At 34.9% G+C, this 15148-nt stretch overlaps 1 protein-coding gene across 5 annotated transcripts in view; it reads right to left on the reverse strand.

Annotated features, from left to right (window-relative positions):
- The window catches only part of LOC149789940 (uncharacterized), a 108217-nt gene that overhangs the window by 43306 nt on the left and 49763 nt on the right, over positions 1-15148 (reverse strand). For all 5 annotated transcript variants that reach the window (XM_089972016.1, XM_089972012.1, XM_089972015.1 and 2 more), the window contains 2 exons: positions 13230-13496; positions 264-812 (listed from right to left, as the gene is read on the reverse strand). In XM_089972016.1, the coding sequence (XP_089828142.1) occupies positions 264-812; positions 13230-13467 (787 nt within the window). In that variant the 5' untranslated portion in view covers positions 13468-13496. The remainder of the gene's footprint in view (positions 1-263; positions 813-13229; positions 13497-15148) is intronic.

Consider the following 15148-nt stretch of genomic DNA (forward strand, 5'->3'; position numbering starts at 1 on the left):
ATCTCATTGGATATCAGTCTCCTATGTAGTTTACCTGAATTGATAACTTTCACTGTATTCATGTTCTCATAATTCTAGGCAAACTCAACTCTCCATAAGGGTCATGAGACAAACATTTTAAACATTTATCAGGATTTATTTGTAGATATTATCTAGTCTGGAACAGCAAATTGTGCCTAACAGATACATTCAATGTTCATTAAAATGCTTGTCCAAAACAATACTGAAAACTAGTTTTGTCACTATGCATTGATTAACATTACCTTGAACTTGATGCAGTTTTAATCCCTCTGTATCAAAGTAACATTCATCGTCTCTCACAAGATCTGTGAATTGTTGACTGAGATCGGTAACCAAGAGGTATATGGCACGGCATGTAAGAAACGTCTGGTGTGTAGTGTAGAATACATATTGGCCTGCAAAATCCCATATTGCCAATGATGCATACTCTAACAAACTCTTCCTTATTTCGTCTGCCTTCTTATTGACCAAATGAAGAAATTCCATTGTTGCATCGCCTGTACTCTCCAGAATGGCATCACGACTCGCCTCCAATGCTTGGGAGTTTACATCAACTATTTGGTGAATGTCTGACTCTGAACTGGTTGGCATGTCATCATCTTCGATGTCACTGAAATCGTTGTGATAGATAACATTTGTGCTGGATGGTATATCATCCTCAACACTGTCACTAAAATCATTTTGATAAATGATTTCTCCATGCTCTTCCTGCTCACCACTGACCTCAGAGCACTCTGTTTTATTAGTCAGGAGCTTTACTATCCGCTGAAGGCGAGTCAGCTGATCAGAATCTTAGAAACAAAATAAAGATAAATGCTTTATAGCCAAATGAAGTTATCAATTATCTCAATAAGCATTGCCAAATAAAGTGATAAATTATTTCAATAGGTATTGTTTACCTTGTCTTTGCATAACATATAATACTAATCTAATACAAAACTTTACATTAGTTACAAATACTTGCATAAATCTCTACCATGCAATACAACAACACCTTCTAGTAGACTGAGGTTATTATACATTTTGATGCTTCTTTTTATGTTATAAATTTTCCACCCAAGAAATAAACCAATGTACTGTAATATATACCAAATAAAAGTAGTATAACCCCAAGGACCAATAATAATGATAATAATAACAACAACAACGTATAGTAATAATCCGATAACTAGATAACGAACGTTTGTCTGAGCACAGCCACCTGCAGGCCTGTAGTTGGGCCATTCTGATGATGACTATATATATATATATATATATATATATATATATATATATATATATATATATATATATATATATATATATATATATACACACATGTTTCTATTTTGCAAAAGGTTCTGTAGAAAAGTATGTGTGACCCATGTACGTATTTGTCATGAATGATCGAACAAGTGAGTGAGTGAGTGAGTGATCGATCACAGTGCATGATGGGGCACTAACATCGCCTCCCTGCCTCCTAACAAAATCCTTTGACGCTTCTCTCATCTTACAGTGCATGATGAGGCACTAACATCACCTCCCTGCCTACTAACAAAATCCCCTGATGCTTCTCTCATCTTTGGATGAACAATACTTTATTCATTCTTCTCTTGCATATAGTGATAATCATAATTTGACACAACTGTAACAATTGTAAATGTTGAGTTTTTGAATCTGGTAAGATACAATGTATTTGTTAAAAAGCTGACATACTGAAATGCCCACATGCAGGTTTGTATAGTATTTGTCTCGTTTGTAGTATTGTATATTATTCATTCTGTTTTGTTTTTGGTTTATCCCATACATTTCTTGTCTTTTTATCAACCCATGACCAGCAAGCATTATACTCATTTCTATTTATACAACACATGAGACACAATATATAGTGCCCACCGAGAAGACCTGACATTGGGAGAGAGAAGATGGTATACAACGGATAAACCAGACCAAAATACTGCTACCAATTGGGCTCAAAAAGGAGTGCACTGCAAAGCACCAGTACAGCCGAGGAATCTGACTCACGTTTTTTTACTTTCAAAGTTATCTAATAAGACGAAAAATGACCTCTGATTAAAGTGGGATGAAATCATGATGAGTCAAGGCCAATACCTTCACAACTGATGGACATTCAACTATGTGTAAATAGAACTCCCTTGGAAAAAAAAAATGATCTACCTGATTTTAGTAGGGTTATTTGCTACAACTTAAGCAAGCAGAGTCTGGTCCTGACCTTGATTACAAATTTGAAGGAAATATCCAGAGGAGGTGTGATAACAATAACAAAATTTTCAAGACTGCTGATGTAGCAACTATGCTAGATGTGCTTTAGTGGCAAGATTTTTATTTATGACCAGCTATATATCATGATATGATACTGTTGATATAACCACCCATTCAAGAGGAGAAGTGGTACAATTTGCAAGATGTCCACCATTGACAGCGATATTCGTGCAGTACCATTTCATTTTGGGCCAACAAGACCTTGGACTGGATGTCAGATCTGCACCAATTTAATTTAAGACCAACTGGACATCATAAGATGTCTCTGAGTAAAAACCCGCTGTTGATATGACCATTCTTGTTTAAGAAGTAGTGATCAGAAAACTTTCAAGATGGCTGTTGCAGTAGCAACACTTACATCAGAGAAGCACCATTTTCAGATTGGACCAAGTGTACATCATATGAAATTAATTAGCGAAAACACCATGTTGATATGACCATTCATGAGTGTGCGAGTGTGATAACAAGATTTTCAAGATGGCTGCCATAGTGGATGTGAGTTCAGCACTATTTTCATTAGGACCAGCTAGAAATTGTAAGGGGTTTTCTAGTGAAATCCCCACTGAACAACATGGGCACCATTTTCACATAGGACCAACTAGGCATTAAGAAAAGTACTTTAGTGAAACCACCATGTTCATATGACAATCTGAGGAAATATGATAAATTCTTTGAGATGACTGTCATATTGAATGTCAGATCAGTACCACTTTCATTAGGGTAAAACAAAACTGTTAAAAGAAGTCTTTAGCCCAACGTCAATAGCTTTCTGTTCTGGAGTAGTGATACCAATAGTTTCAAGATGGTTGCCATAGTAGATTGGCTAAATCTGTATCATATTTCTTTAGGACAAAAAAAAGTAGACATCGATAGAAGTCTTTTAGTGAAAACCCTATGCAAATATACCTTCTGTTCAGGAGTATTGATACCAAAATTTCAAAATGGCACGAGGAAGGGTGATAACAAATGATTTTCAAGATAGCATCTATAGTGGATATGCATTAGCAGCAAGACTTTCATTTATGACCAACTAGACATCATAAGAAATATTTTAGTGAAAGCATAGTCCTGATACAACCTTCCATTTAGGTGAAGAACCGATAAGATTTTCAAGAAGTCCACCTTGGGGGTCAAAAGTGTGAGAATTAGCAAGACTAGTGCAGATTTGAAAAATCTGACTTTTGTCCTTGCAGTTTCCGCTTCTGGTGCTTGGCATCTGTTGTTACAATTAATACAAAGGATCACTGATGTCTGCGGGTAAATAGTAAGGATAAATTTGTAACCCAAGCTGGTGAAAAGATTGTCACTTGCACATAAGTGAATATATTGTAATACAGTATACCTGGATATAATTCAATCTTGATTATTTTGCACCCAACACCGTGTCATGCGTGAATGGTGTCTTCAAGGTATCGGTTGACTTTAATCAGAGGTCATTTTTCACGTTATATGAAAGCTAAATAAATATTCATGTACCGAAAGAATGAATCGTACGTGTGGAGGAGAAGGGTTGTGTTGATGAGATGCTGCTACAGTGGATTAAAGAGTTTTATCTCAAGTACACAATTTTATATTTTTAAAAATACAATTTCATTTGGAGTGCATATTCCGACATGGAATGTTTAAATGATTTAAAAGGTGTCCCACAACTTACGACTAAAAAAAAACGATTTGTCCCTGAACATACAGTGCACAAAAAAATTACTTTTAAAATTAGTTTATGGTGTCCCTACAAATACGGTAAATACAGTATCATCAACAACACTATGCACATAGCTTTCACGATGCATAATTTGGTTTTAAATTTGTGTTCTATTAGTTTCGTTGTTAATTAAAGAATGTTTGTAGAGTAAATCTGCAAGTTAATTTTGCATTCTATCTTCAGCAGACAGGAGGGTCAGCCTCCAAAGCGAATCAGTCATCATCTTTCCTCTCCATTTTGTTCACCAATTGCTTTAATTTTGACATCAATTATTTAACTCTCAAACTGGAATACATCCAAATCAGACGAGCAAAGAATAGAATATCTATCAAAGCACTTTCTTCTTGTATTCAGATCTTAGAGTTAAGAGATTGACTTTGAGTGTCGCTGTGTATGTGTGTGTGTCTCTGTGTGTAAAATGCTTATTCATCTGCTATGATTAAGGGTCTATTATATGACATGCAAATGTATAATTCACTAATTTCTCAAAAGATCTTGCTGAAAGATCAACTGAATGTGCAAACCTCATGTCCATTCATGTTCATGTTGATAACAAGATCTATTCATGCCATGGGAGATGTTCTTGACGGCTGCTATACTGGCCATATCCAGTGTCAGGTTGACATCATTTTTATTTAGGATCAACTAGGCATCTGGTAGGAACCAATCAATGGAATAAAGGGGACTGTGTAATTTTGGCATAAGGTATAACTGAGTTGCACAGCAAGTTTCATCAAGGTTAGCTTGTTTAAGCCCATATCACCTCTCCAATTCAGACGAGTGGATTTCACTGGTTACTGAACTTGTCCATGAAGGTTTTGATACAAAAGTTGCTACTAACATGATCCCTGGACACCAGAAGACTTGTATAATTGAAACTGGGTGTATTTAAGTATCATACGGCCATTGGTTCTTTTGCCTGTCACCTAAATTCTTGGCAATTGTATGCTCATAGTTCATCAACTAAGATAGTAAAAATAGAATTACTAAAATAATTTGTTAATTGTTATTTTTGTACGGTACAAATACAAGTTGGGTTATAACTTTCATGTTAGATCATAGTTTGTAAGGAGACTCCTTTCTAAAATTTGTCACAATTAATGTGACCCTGTTTACATATTTCATTGTATTTATTAATTGGACCAACTAATAATGTTGACAATAGGCCATTACAGTTCTTACTGGAGTAAATATAATGCTGAACATGGGCTGTTACATTGATTACTCTTGTGCAGTAAAATATATGCTTGTACCAATATAACAGTGTACAGGTAATCCTGATGATAGGATTAGGACTACCATTACTTTGGATCAGGAATTCCAGTCATATCCAGGCTACCCAGGATACAATTCCAGGATTCCAACTTTGAAATCCTAGTGAGAACCATGTCAATTCTAGCATGTTCTCATGCCAAAATGAGAATTAGTCTAGGGTTTTAATTCTGTAAAATATGTTCAAAATTGAATCTCTAGTTTATGACCTTGATTGCAACTTTACCTGGAATCAAAGAAGATGAATTCAAGTATGTTCAAAAGCAATATAAATGACCATTCTAAGCTGATCAAGAAACAGCTCAGTAAGAAATGGTCAAGATACGCTTATCACTGAATTCATCCAATAAATATTAAGATGACGCTTATCACTGAATTCATCTAATAAATATTAACATGACGCTTATCAATGAATTCATCTAATAAATATTAACATGACGCTTATCAATGAATGCATCCAATACATATTAAAATGACGCTTATCAATGAATTCATCTAATAAATATTAACATGACGCTTATCACTGAATTCATCCAATAAATATTAACATGACGCTTATCACTGAATTCATCCAATAAATATTAACATGACGCTTATCACTGAATTCATCCAATAAATATTAACATGACGCTTATCACTGAATTCATCCAATAAATATTAACATGACGCTTATCACTGAATTCATCCAATAAATATTAACATGACGCTTATCACTGAATTCATCCAATAAATATTAACATGACGCTTATCACTGAATTCATCCAATAAATATTAAGATGACATTTATCACTGAATTCATCCAATAAATATTAACATGACGCTTATCACTGAATTCATCCAATAAATATTAACATGACGCTTATCACTGAATTCATCCAATAAATATAAACGTGACGTTTATCAATGAATTCATCCAATAAATATTAACATGACGCTTATCACTGAATTCATCCAATAAATATTAACATGACGTTTATCACTGAATTCATCCAATAAATATTAACATGACGCTTATCAATGAATTCATCCAATAAATATTAACATGACGCTTATCACTGAATTCATCCAATAAATATTAACATGACGCTTATCACTGAATTCATCCAATAAATATTAACATGACGCTTATCACTGAATTCATCCAATAAATATTAAGATGACGCTTATCACTGAATTCATCCAATAAATATTAACATGACGCTTATCACTGAATTCATCCAATAAATATTAACATGACGCTTATCACTGAATTCATCCAATAAATATAAACATAACGTTTATCAATGAATTCATCCAATAAATATTAACATGACGCTTATCACTGAATTCATCCAATAAATATTAACATGACGTTTATCACTGAATTAATCCAATAAATATTAACATGACGCTTATCAATGAATTCATCCAATAAATATTAACATGACGCTTATCACTGAATTCATCCAATACATATTAAGATGACGCTTATCAATGAACTCATCCAATAAATATTAACATGACGCTTATCACTGAATTCATCCAATAAATATTAACATGACGCTTATCAATGAATTCATCCAATAAATATTAACATGACGCTTATCACTGAATTCATCCAATAAATATTAACTTGACGCTTATCACTGAATTCATCCAATAAATATTAACATGACGCTTATCACTGAATTCATCCAATAAATATTAACATGACGCTTATCACTGAATTCATCCAATAAATATTAACATGACGCTTATCACTGAATTCATCCAATAAATATTAACATGACGCTTATCACTGAATTCATCCAATAAATATTAACATGACGCTTATCACTGAATTCATCCAATAAATATTAAGATGACGCTTATCAATGAATTCATCCAATAAATATTAAGATGACGCTTATCAATGAATTCATCCAATAAATATTAACATGAGGCTTATCACTGAATTCATCCAATAAATATTAACATGACGCTTATCACTGAATTCATCCAATAAATATTAACATGACGCTTATCAATGAATTCATCCAATAAATATTAAGTTGACGCTTATCAATGAATTCATCCAATAAATATTAACATGACGCTTATCACTGAATTCATCCAATAAATATTAACATGACGCTTATCACTGAATTCATCCAATAAATATTAACATGACGCTTATCACTGAATTCATCCAATAAATATTAACATGACGCTTATCACTGAATTCATCCAATACATATTAAGATGACGCTTATCACTGAATTCATCCAATAAATATTAAGATGACGCTTATCACTGAATTCATCCAATAAATATTAAGATGACGCTTATCACTGAATTCATCCAATAAATATTAACATGACGCTTATCAATGAATTCATCCAATAAATATTAACTTGACGCTTATCAATGAATTCATCCAATAAATATTAACATGACGCTTATCACTGAATTCATCTAATAAATATTAAAATGACGCTTATCAATGAATTCATCCAATAAATATTAACATGACGCTTATCACTGAATTCATCCAATAAATATTAGGATGACGCTTATCACTGAATTCATCTAATAAATATTAACATGACGCTTATCACTGAATTCATCCAATAAATATTAACATGACGCTTATCACTGAATTCATCCAATAAATATTAACATGACGCTTATCACTGAATTCATCCAATAAATATTAACATGACGCTTATCACTGAATTCATCCAATAAATATTAACATGACGCTTATCACTGAATTCATCCAATAAATATTAACATGACGCTTATCACTGAATTCATCCAATAAATATTAAGATGAAGCTTATCACTGAATTCATCCAATAAATATTAAGATGACGCTTATCACTGAATTCATCCAATAAATATTAACATGACGCTTATCACTGAATTCATCCAATAAATATTAACATGACGCTTATCACTGAATTCATCCAATAAATATTAACATGACGCTTATCACTGAATTCATCCAATAAATATTAACATGACGCTTATCACTGAATTCATCTAATAAATATTAACATGACGCTTATCACTGAATTCATCCAATAAATATTAACATGACGCTTATCACTGAATTCATCTAATAAATATTAACATGACGCTTATCACTGAATTCATCCAATAAATATTAACATGACGCTTATCAATGAATTCATCCAATACATATTAAGATGACGCTTATCACTGAATTCATCCAATAAATATTAACATGACGCTTATCACTGAATTCATCTAATACATATTAACATGACGCTTATCAATGAATTCATCCAATAAATATTAACATGACGCTTATCACTGAATTCATCTAATAAATATTAAGATGACGCTTATCACTGAATTCATCCAATAAATATTAACATGACGCTTATCACTGAATTCATCCAATAAATATTAACATGACGCTTATCACTGAATTCATCCAATAAATATTAACATGACGCTTATCACTGAATTCATCTAATAAATATTAACATGACGCTTATCACTGAATTCATCCAATAAATATTAACATGACGCTTATCACTGAATTCATCTAATAAATATTAACATGACGCTTATCACTGAATTCATCCAATAAATATTAACATGACGCTTATCAATGAATTCATCCAATACATATTAAGATGACGCTTATCACTGAATTCATCCAATAAATATTAACATGACGCTTATCACTGAATTCATCTAATACATATTAACATGACGCTTATCAATGAATTCATCCAATAAATATTAACATGACGCTTATCACTGAATTCATCTAATAAATATTAAGATGACCCTGTACATACAAACTTTTGTACACTAAAGTTTTATAAGATGGAGAAATGGATATTCTAAAGGTCAGTAAAGACCATAATTATACAGATTATAAGAAAAATCTGGTCCTTACCGAACTGCTGAATACATTAGAGAAATGCATAATCTAATGCCCATTCAAAGGTCATAATTATTCAGAACATGCCAAAAATCTGGTCTTCACTGAATCTCTCGGTATATTAGAGAAATGCATCTTCTAAGGGTCAGTCAAAGGTCACACTTATGCAGAAAATCACAAATATCTTGTCTTTACTGAATCTCTCTGTATATTGGAGAAATGCATATTCTAAGGGTCAGTCAAAGGTCACACTTATGCAGAAAATCACAAAAATCTTGTCTTTACTGAATCTCTCTGTATATTAGAGAAATGCATATTCTAAGGGTCAGTCAAAGGTCACACTTATGCAGATCATGACACAAATCTGGTCTTCACTGAACTCCCCAGTATATTTGGGAAATGCATATTCGAAAGGTCATAATTATGCAGAAAATCACAAAAATCTTGTCTTTACTGATCTCCTCTGAATTCTTGTTGAGAAACAGCTTCACAATGAATTGGATTAAAATCAAGCAAAATATATCATTGATTCAATCCTCATAAGCCAGTGGAATACTGTGTTCAAAAGGTATGAATGTGTCGATGCTTACAACACAGTGGAATCATATGTTCAAAAGGTATGAATACATCAATGCTTACAACACAGTGAAATGATGTCTTCAAAAGGTATGAATGTGTCAGTGCATACACCACAGTGGAATGCTGTGTTCAAAAGGTTATGAATGCTTTATGCTCTCAATAGGAGTAAAGCTAGACTTGAAGTTATGGGGGAAGTAACCACCTCTCATTTGGACAGAACAGGGGAGGTGACATCATATATATGTGAGCTCACATATTGTTAGAAAGAGGGTTTTTCTTTGGGCCAGACTATATAATGGAACAAACTGGAACAAACCGGAGCAAATGAAAATACAAGAACAAAAAGAATAGATTATACAGAAACAAGTTCTACTTACTTCTATAATTAGATATACTTGTATTTCCATTAATTAAATTAATTTTATACTGATATTGGTTATTTTACTGTGTTTTATACTTTGATGTAAGAGAGTAACAAACGAAAATACCGGAACAAAAACATACACCAAAACAAATGTTATTTCACCAAACTACTATGAGATTAATTATAATTAAGATGTATGTCAAACAAAATTAAATAGTATTTTTGACTATCTATTTTTGGGGTATTTTTATTTTGTTCCATAATTTTCAGTTCCATCCATGCTGCTCCAGTAAAGAGTTTGACCCGTTTTCTTAATGTAACCACTCACTTTATAGTTTTGTTACAGTAAGCCATTGTAAGGATTGGAAATGTAAGGTTTATCTTTGTGTACTTGCACTAACGTTAGGCATCAGCTATATATCTGCTTTGCTGCTTGTTTTTAGTGTTTTCTCTAGATGGAGTAGTCAGAAAACAACTTTGATCTTACAGAGCCACTTGGGCCCTGAGTGGCCGAGTGGTCTAAAGCGTTCTCCATTACGGACCACTGCCATCTCACCTCTGTCTGCGTGGGTTCGAGTCTCGGATTTGCCAACGTGGGTATGTGAGAAAGCTTGCCAGTAGCTTCTCATGGGTCAGTCGTTCTTTCCAGGGTTTTCCCAGGTTCTTCCTCCACCATTAATGCTGGCCGCCATGTATAGTCTATCGTGTGCTGAAAAGTGGCGTTAAACCGTACAACAACAACAACAACAGAGCCCCTTGAATATTCCCCAGCATTGTTCTATATGTTTCTGACCAACATAATTGCATTTAAAAGCTAAATCTCCAATATCATACTATTTAGAGTTTTATTTCCATGAATTGTATCTTTTCCCGACTATATTTGCCCATTGATTAACGAAAACAATTAAATAAAGCGCTACCTTCTGTGACAGTGATGTCTGCCATTATTCCCCATGACTGGTTCACTTACTATTTCAAAATGATTTTATGTAGATGATGGCAGTTAAGGTATTCAGATCACGCATTCTATTCTTTAAACACAAAATGCTATGTACATACTATTGTTTAGATTGCGAAACACAATTCTGTATGTTGTTATCATCAATAACTTCCAGAAATCGGGCAGTGATAGTTGATATCTTACTCGAGAAAGGGTAAATGGTCCATCGTCTATCAAAATTCATGCCTGTCAACCTACAAGAGTTTGTTTGTTGGCACAATAGATAACAATACCAGTTATCTGATGCCTACATTTAGCTCTGAGATACGACACAACACTGGAACTGACCGGGCCAAGGCAAGGGAGCATCTCGACAGTTATGATCATCCACATGGACCTCTAAAATATCACAGGTGAAAATCATTTTTGCTTTCCTAACAGAAGAAGAAGTTTACATTTTTAGGTGACGTAGTCACCCACTTCACCTGGTAGCGTCACCCCTATCTCGAATCGGCAGAATGCCCAGTTAAAGGCTGATAATGTGCAGTAACTTTTAAAGATACAACCCAAATAAGTTCTAGATCCAAGATTTTATCATGGCACAGAATTCTAACACCAATATATTCCCCAAGAACTTTTAAGTCTGACACACACACCATCAGGCTGTAAATACATCAGTGAAATTTTTCCATTCAATCTCCATGTTATTGTGAAGAAGAAAAATAGCACAGTAAAGCAAAATCCAGTAATAGTAGCTGTCATATTAATTTTCATAAAATATTCACAAAATCACTGACTGAAATAACAAGGATCTCAAATGTTGTCATGAATTTAACTTGGCACAGCCTGCAGGCACCAATATATGCCCCATGTAATGACTTTACCACACCACAACCTGCTTTGAACACCAACATATGCTTTAAGAAATAAATCGACAAACATCACGCTTTGCTTTTGTTCCCCGTCATGATATATGTAAATTTATAAACCTGTTCAAACATGTATATAAACATGTCTGCGGCATGATGCCCCAGTGCTATAAATCTCTATCAACTGCCACACTACAGACATCATAACAATATGACTGAAACTTTTTTAAAACTATGTTAAAATCAAAATCGTACACACATATACACACACACTGCTCAAAGATAAAATATATCAGTGAGTCTGTTGTTCCACTGTCGAAAGAGAATTTCCGGGAAAAAATATAAGACCATTTCTTCCTTTCCATCTCTGATATTCTTGAGTGAAACTTTTTTCAAATCAGCCATTGTGGCAGCCATACTGGATGCAAGATCAGCAACATTTTCAATCAGGACAAACCAGACACCATTGGAAAGCTGCTGGTGAAAACTGTAATTGCGACATCCATATTTGAGATAAAAAATTTCAACCCTTTTCAGTCAGGACTAGATATCATTACGAGTCTTCTGGTGGAGTAGCAATAACAATATATTCAAATTGGCTACTATGATGGCCATACTGTACATAGACAGGTACGTTTCATTTAGAACCAATCAGACATCAAGAATAAGTTATCTGGGTAAATCCCAATGTTAATATGGCTGTCAATCATGGAGTAGTAATAAGAATGCATGTCATAGTGGTCATATTGTATATCAATTAAGCACAAGCTGAATTAAAACCAACTGGAAACCATAAGAAGTCTTAGGTGAAAACCCCCTGCAATTTGTTCACCAGAAGTAGAAATAATAACATTTTCAAGATAGCAGCTGTGGTAGCCATTTCAGATACCAAATGATGCAATTTTCATTTAGGACCAGCTAGACATCATAATAAGTCTTGCATCGAAAATCCTACATTGATGTGACTATCCATTTAGAAAATGTAGCTATAACAATATTGTTTCAATTGGGCTGCTAGGGTGCCCATTCTATAATACTAAGCAGCACCAAATTAATTTAGGATCAACTAGAACTTGAGATGCATATGTATGTGTCAAGGATCATGGTAATCTTCCACGCAGTTGAGGAGGAGCAGAGAAAATGAACTTGTGCTAACGGACAGATGTACATTGGAAGGCATACATCAGACAACTTACCTGAGCCATATCCAAGGTTAATAACTATCTGCACACTAATGGAGGAATTAAGGAATTATGCATCATTACTCATGCACGTTTGGAAAGAAAGAATAGCACATTTCCTGTTTTTTATTGTAAAGGTCAGGGACAATGATGACCTACCTTCATTCTGTACTATCCATTCCCCAGTGTCCATAGCGATTTTACAACAATGCTTGTGTACTTCGATTCCCTCGGTGCTTTTCCTCTCTGATATATCAACCTTTTGCCCAAGGAGGTGCTTTGTCAGTGTTGTCTTTCCAACACCATACTGCCCAACCACCATAACTCGAATGTTAAAAACCTTCTCCTTTCCATCGTGCAAAGCCTCTTTGTACAACATAAGGGATTTATCATCCATATGAAGAATCTCCACAGGAATGACTGGGCCTGGAATCAAATTTTACAACTGTCTTTCAAGAAAGGAAAACACTAATATTAAAATAGAAAATTATCAAATGTGTTAATATAAAGTTTATTGTCATTCTTTTGCAGTGCGAATAAGATCACTTATTTTATGCATGCAATAAGTTAACCATAAACTACATCATAGGTTGGAACTGTATATAGTATGCATCTAGTCTGTATGGTGCTGATTATTAGATGGACCATAGGCTAATTGTGTTCAAATTCGACCTTCACATCCAGTCCAAGGGACGTTACCAATAGAAAATGACTGTATACAGACTTACTTGAAGCTGAAAAATAGCTCAATTGCCAAAAGCTTCTATAGGATTATGGATAGCAAACTAGAAAACTTTTCAGATTGGTCAGGCAACTGCAGAAAAGGGCCTCCTTCAGAGACACTTCCTACTCCACCACCCTCATACACCTGAGGCAAACTGCACGCAAAAACCTGGACTGGTTCATTGAGAACAACCAGGAGATAGAGACAATCATTGCAGAAAACCACAGCCTACACAGAGACCAAGGCATTCATGACAAAAGTTGTCTGCCCTTATAAGTTCATCAGCTTCGTTCATCAGTTCCATGACAGCATGATGGCCCACATAATGGACGATGGCAAACTCTCAGATGCCTTCCCAGTCACAAATGGCATCAAACAAGGTTGCATTTTCACACACACTCTACAGCATGATGTTCACTACCATGCTAGTAAATGTGTTCCAAAACAGTGATAAAGGAATCCCTGTTAGATACCGGACTGATGGCAAGTTGCTCTAATCCCAAGTGACTGCATGCAGTCACGAATGTGACGGAAACACTAATCAGGAAAATCCTCTTTATGGAGGACTGCACCATCAATGCCAGCTCAAAAGATATGCACACCTGCATGGACAGGATTGCTGAGGCACGCAACAACTGATGCCTCAGAATCAGCACCAAAAAGACCAGTGATGTATCAACCTGCCCATGGGAAGCCATATTTTGAACTGCGCATCCCAGTGAAGGGCCAAAAGCTCTCCAGGCCATTAACAGCTTCAAATATCTGGACAGCATCCTATCACAAGCAGTCAACATTGACATAGAGGTCAACAGCATAACTGCCACGGCTAACTCAGCCTTGATGCGACTACATGGGAATGTGTGGGACCAGAGAGGAATCAGTCTTACCACCAAACTGAATGTGTACCATGATCCGGTGCTCAAAACCCTCTTGTATGCCAGCAAGATATAGACTGTCTATAGCAGACATTCCCGACAACTCAGTTGCACATGAGCTTCAAAAGATTATGTGGATAAAGTGGTAACACAACACTCCTGATCCCGAACTTATGAGGGCCAGCATCCCATCTGTCTTGATTCTGCTGCAAAGGGCACAAGTCAGATAGACAGGGCACATCCTTGATATGACACATGAATGTATTTGAAAAATCAGCTGCTCTATGGCAAACTTTGTGAGGGGAAAGCGTGCTCTTTGAGGACACAAGTGCTTCAATGACTCACTTAAGTCATCCCTGAAACACCTGCATATCAACAGTGCCTCATGGGAGACCCTTGCACAAGACCGTCATTCCTGGCGCAGCAAGATCAAATTTGGCACCTGTGCAACAGAACAGCAGAAATTGCTGAGGTGCAGA

The sequence above is a fragment of the Sinohyriopsis cumingii genome, chromosome 10, assembly GCF_028554795.1.
Source record: "Sinohyriopsis cumingii isolate HCF-2022 chromosome 10, ASM2855479v2, whole genome shotgun sequence".
Lineage (NCBI taxonomy): Eukaryota > Metazoa > Mollusca > Bivalvia > Unionida > Unionidae > Sinohyriopsis > Sinohyriopsis cumingii.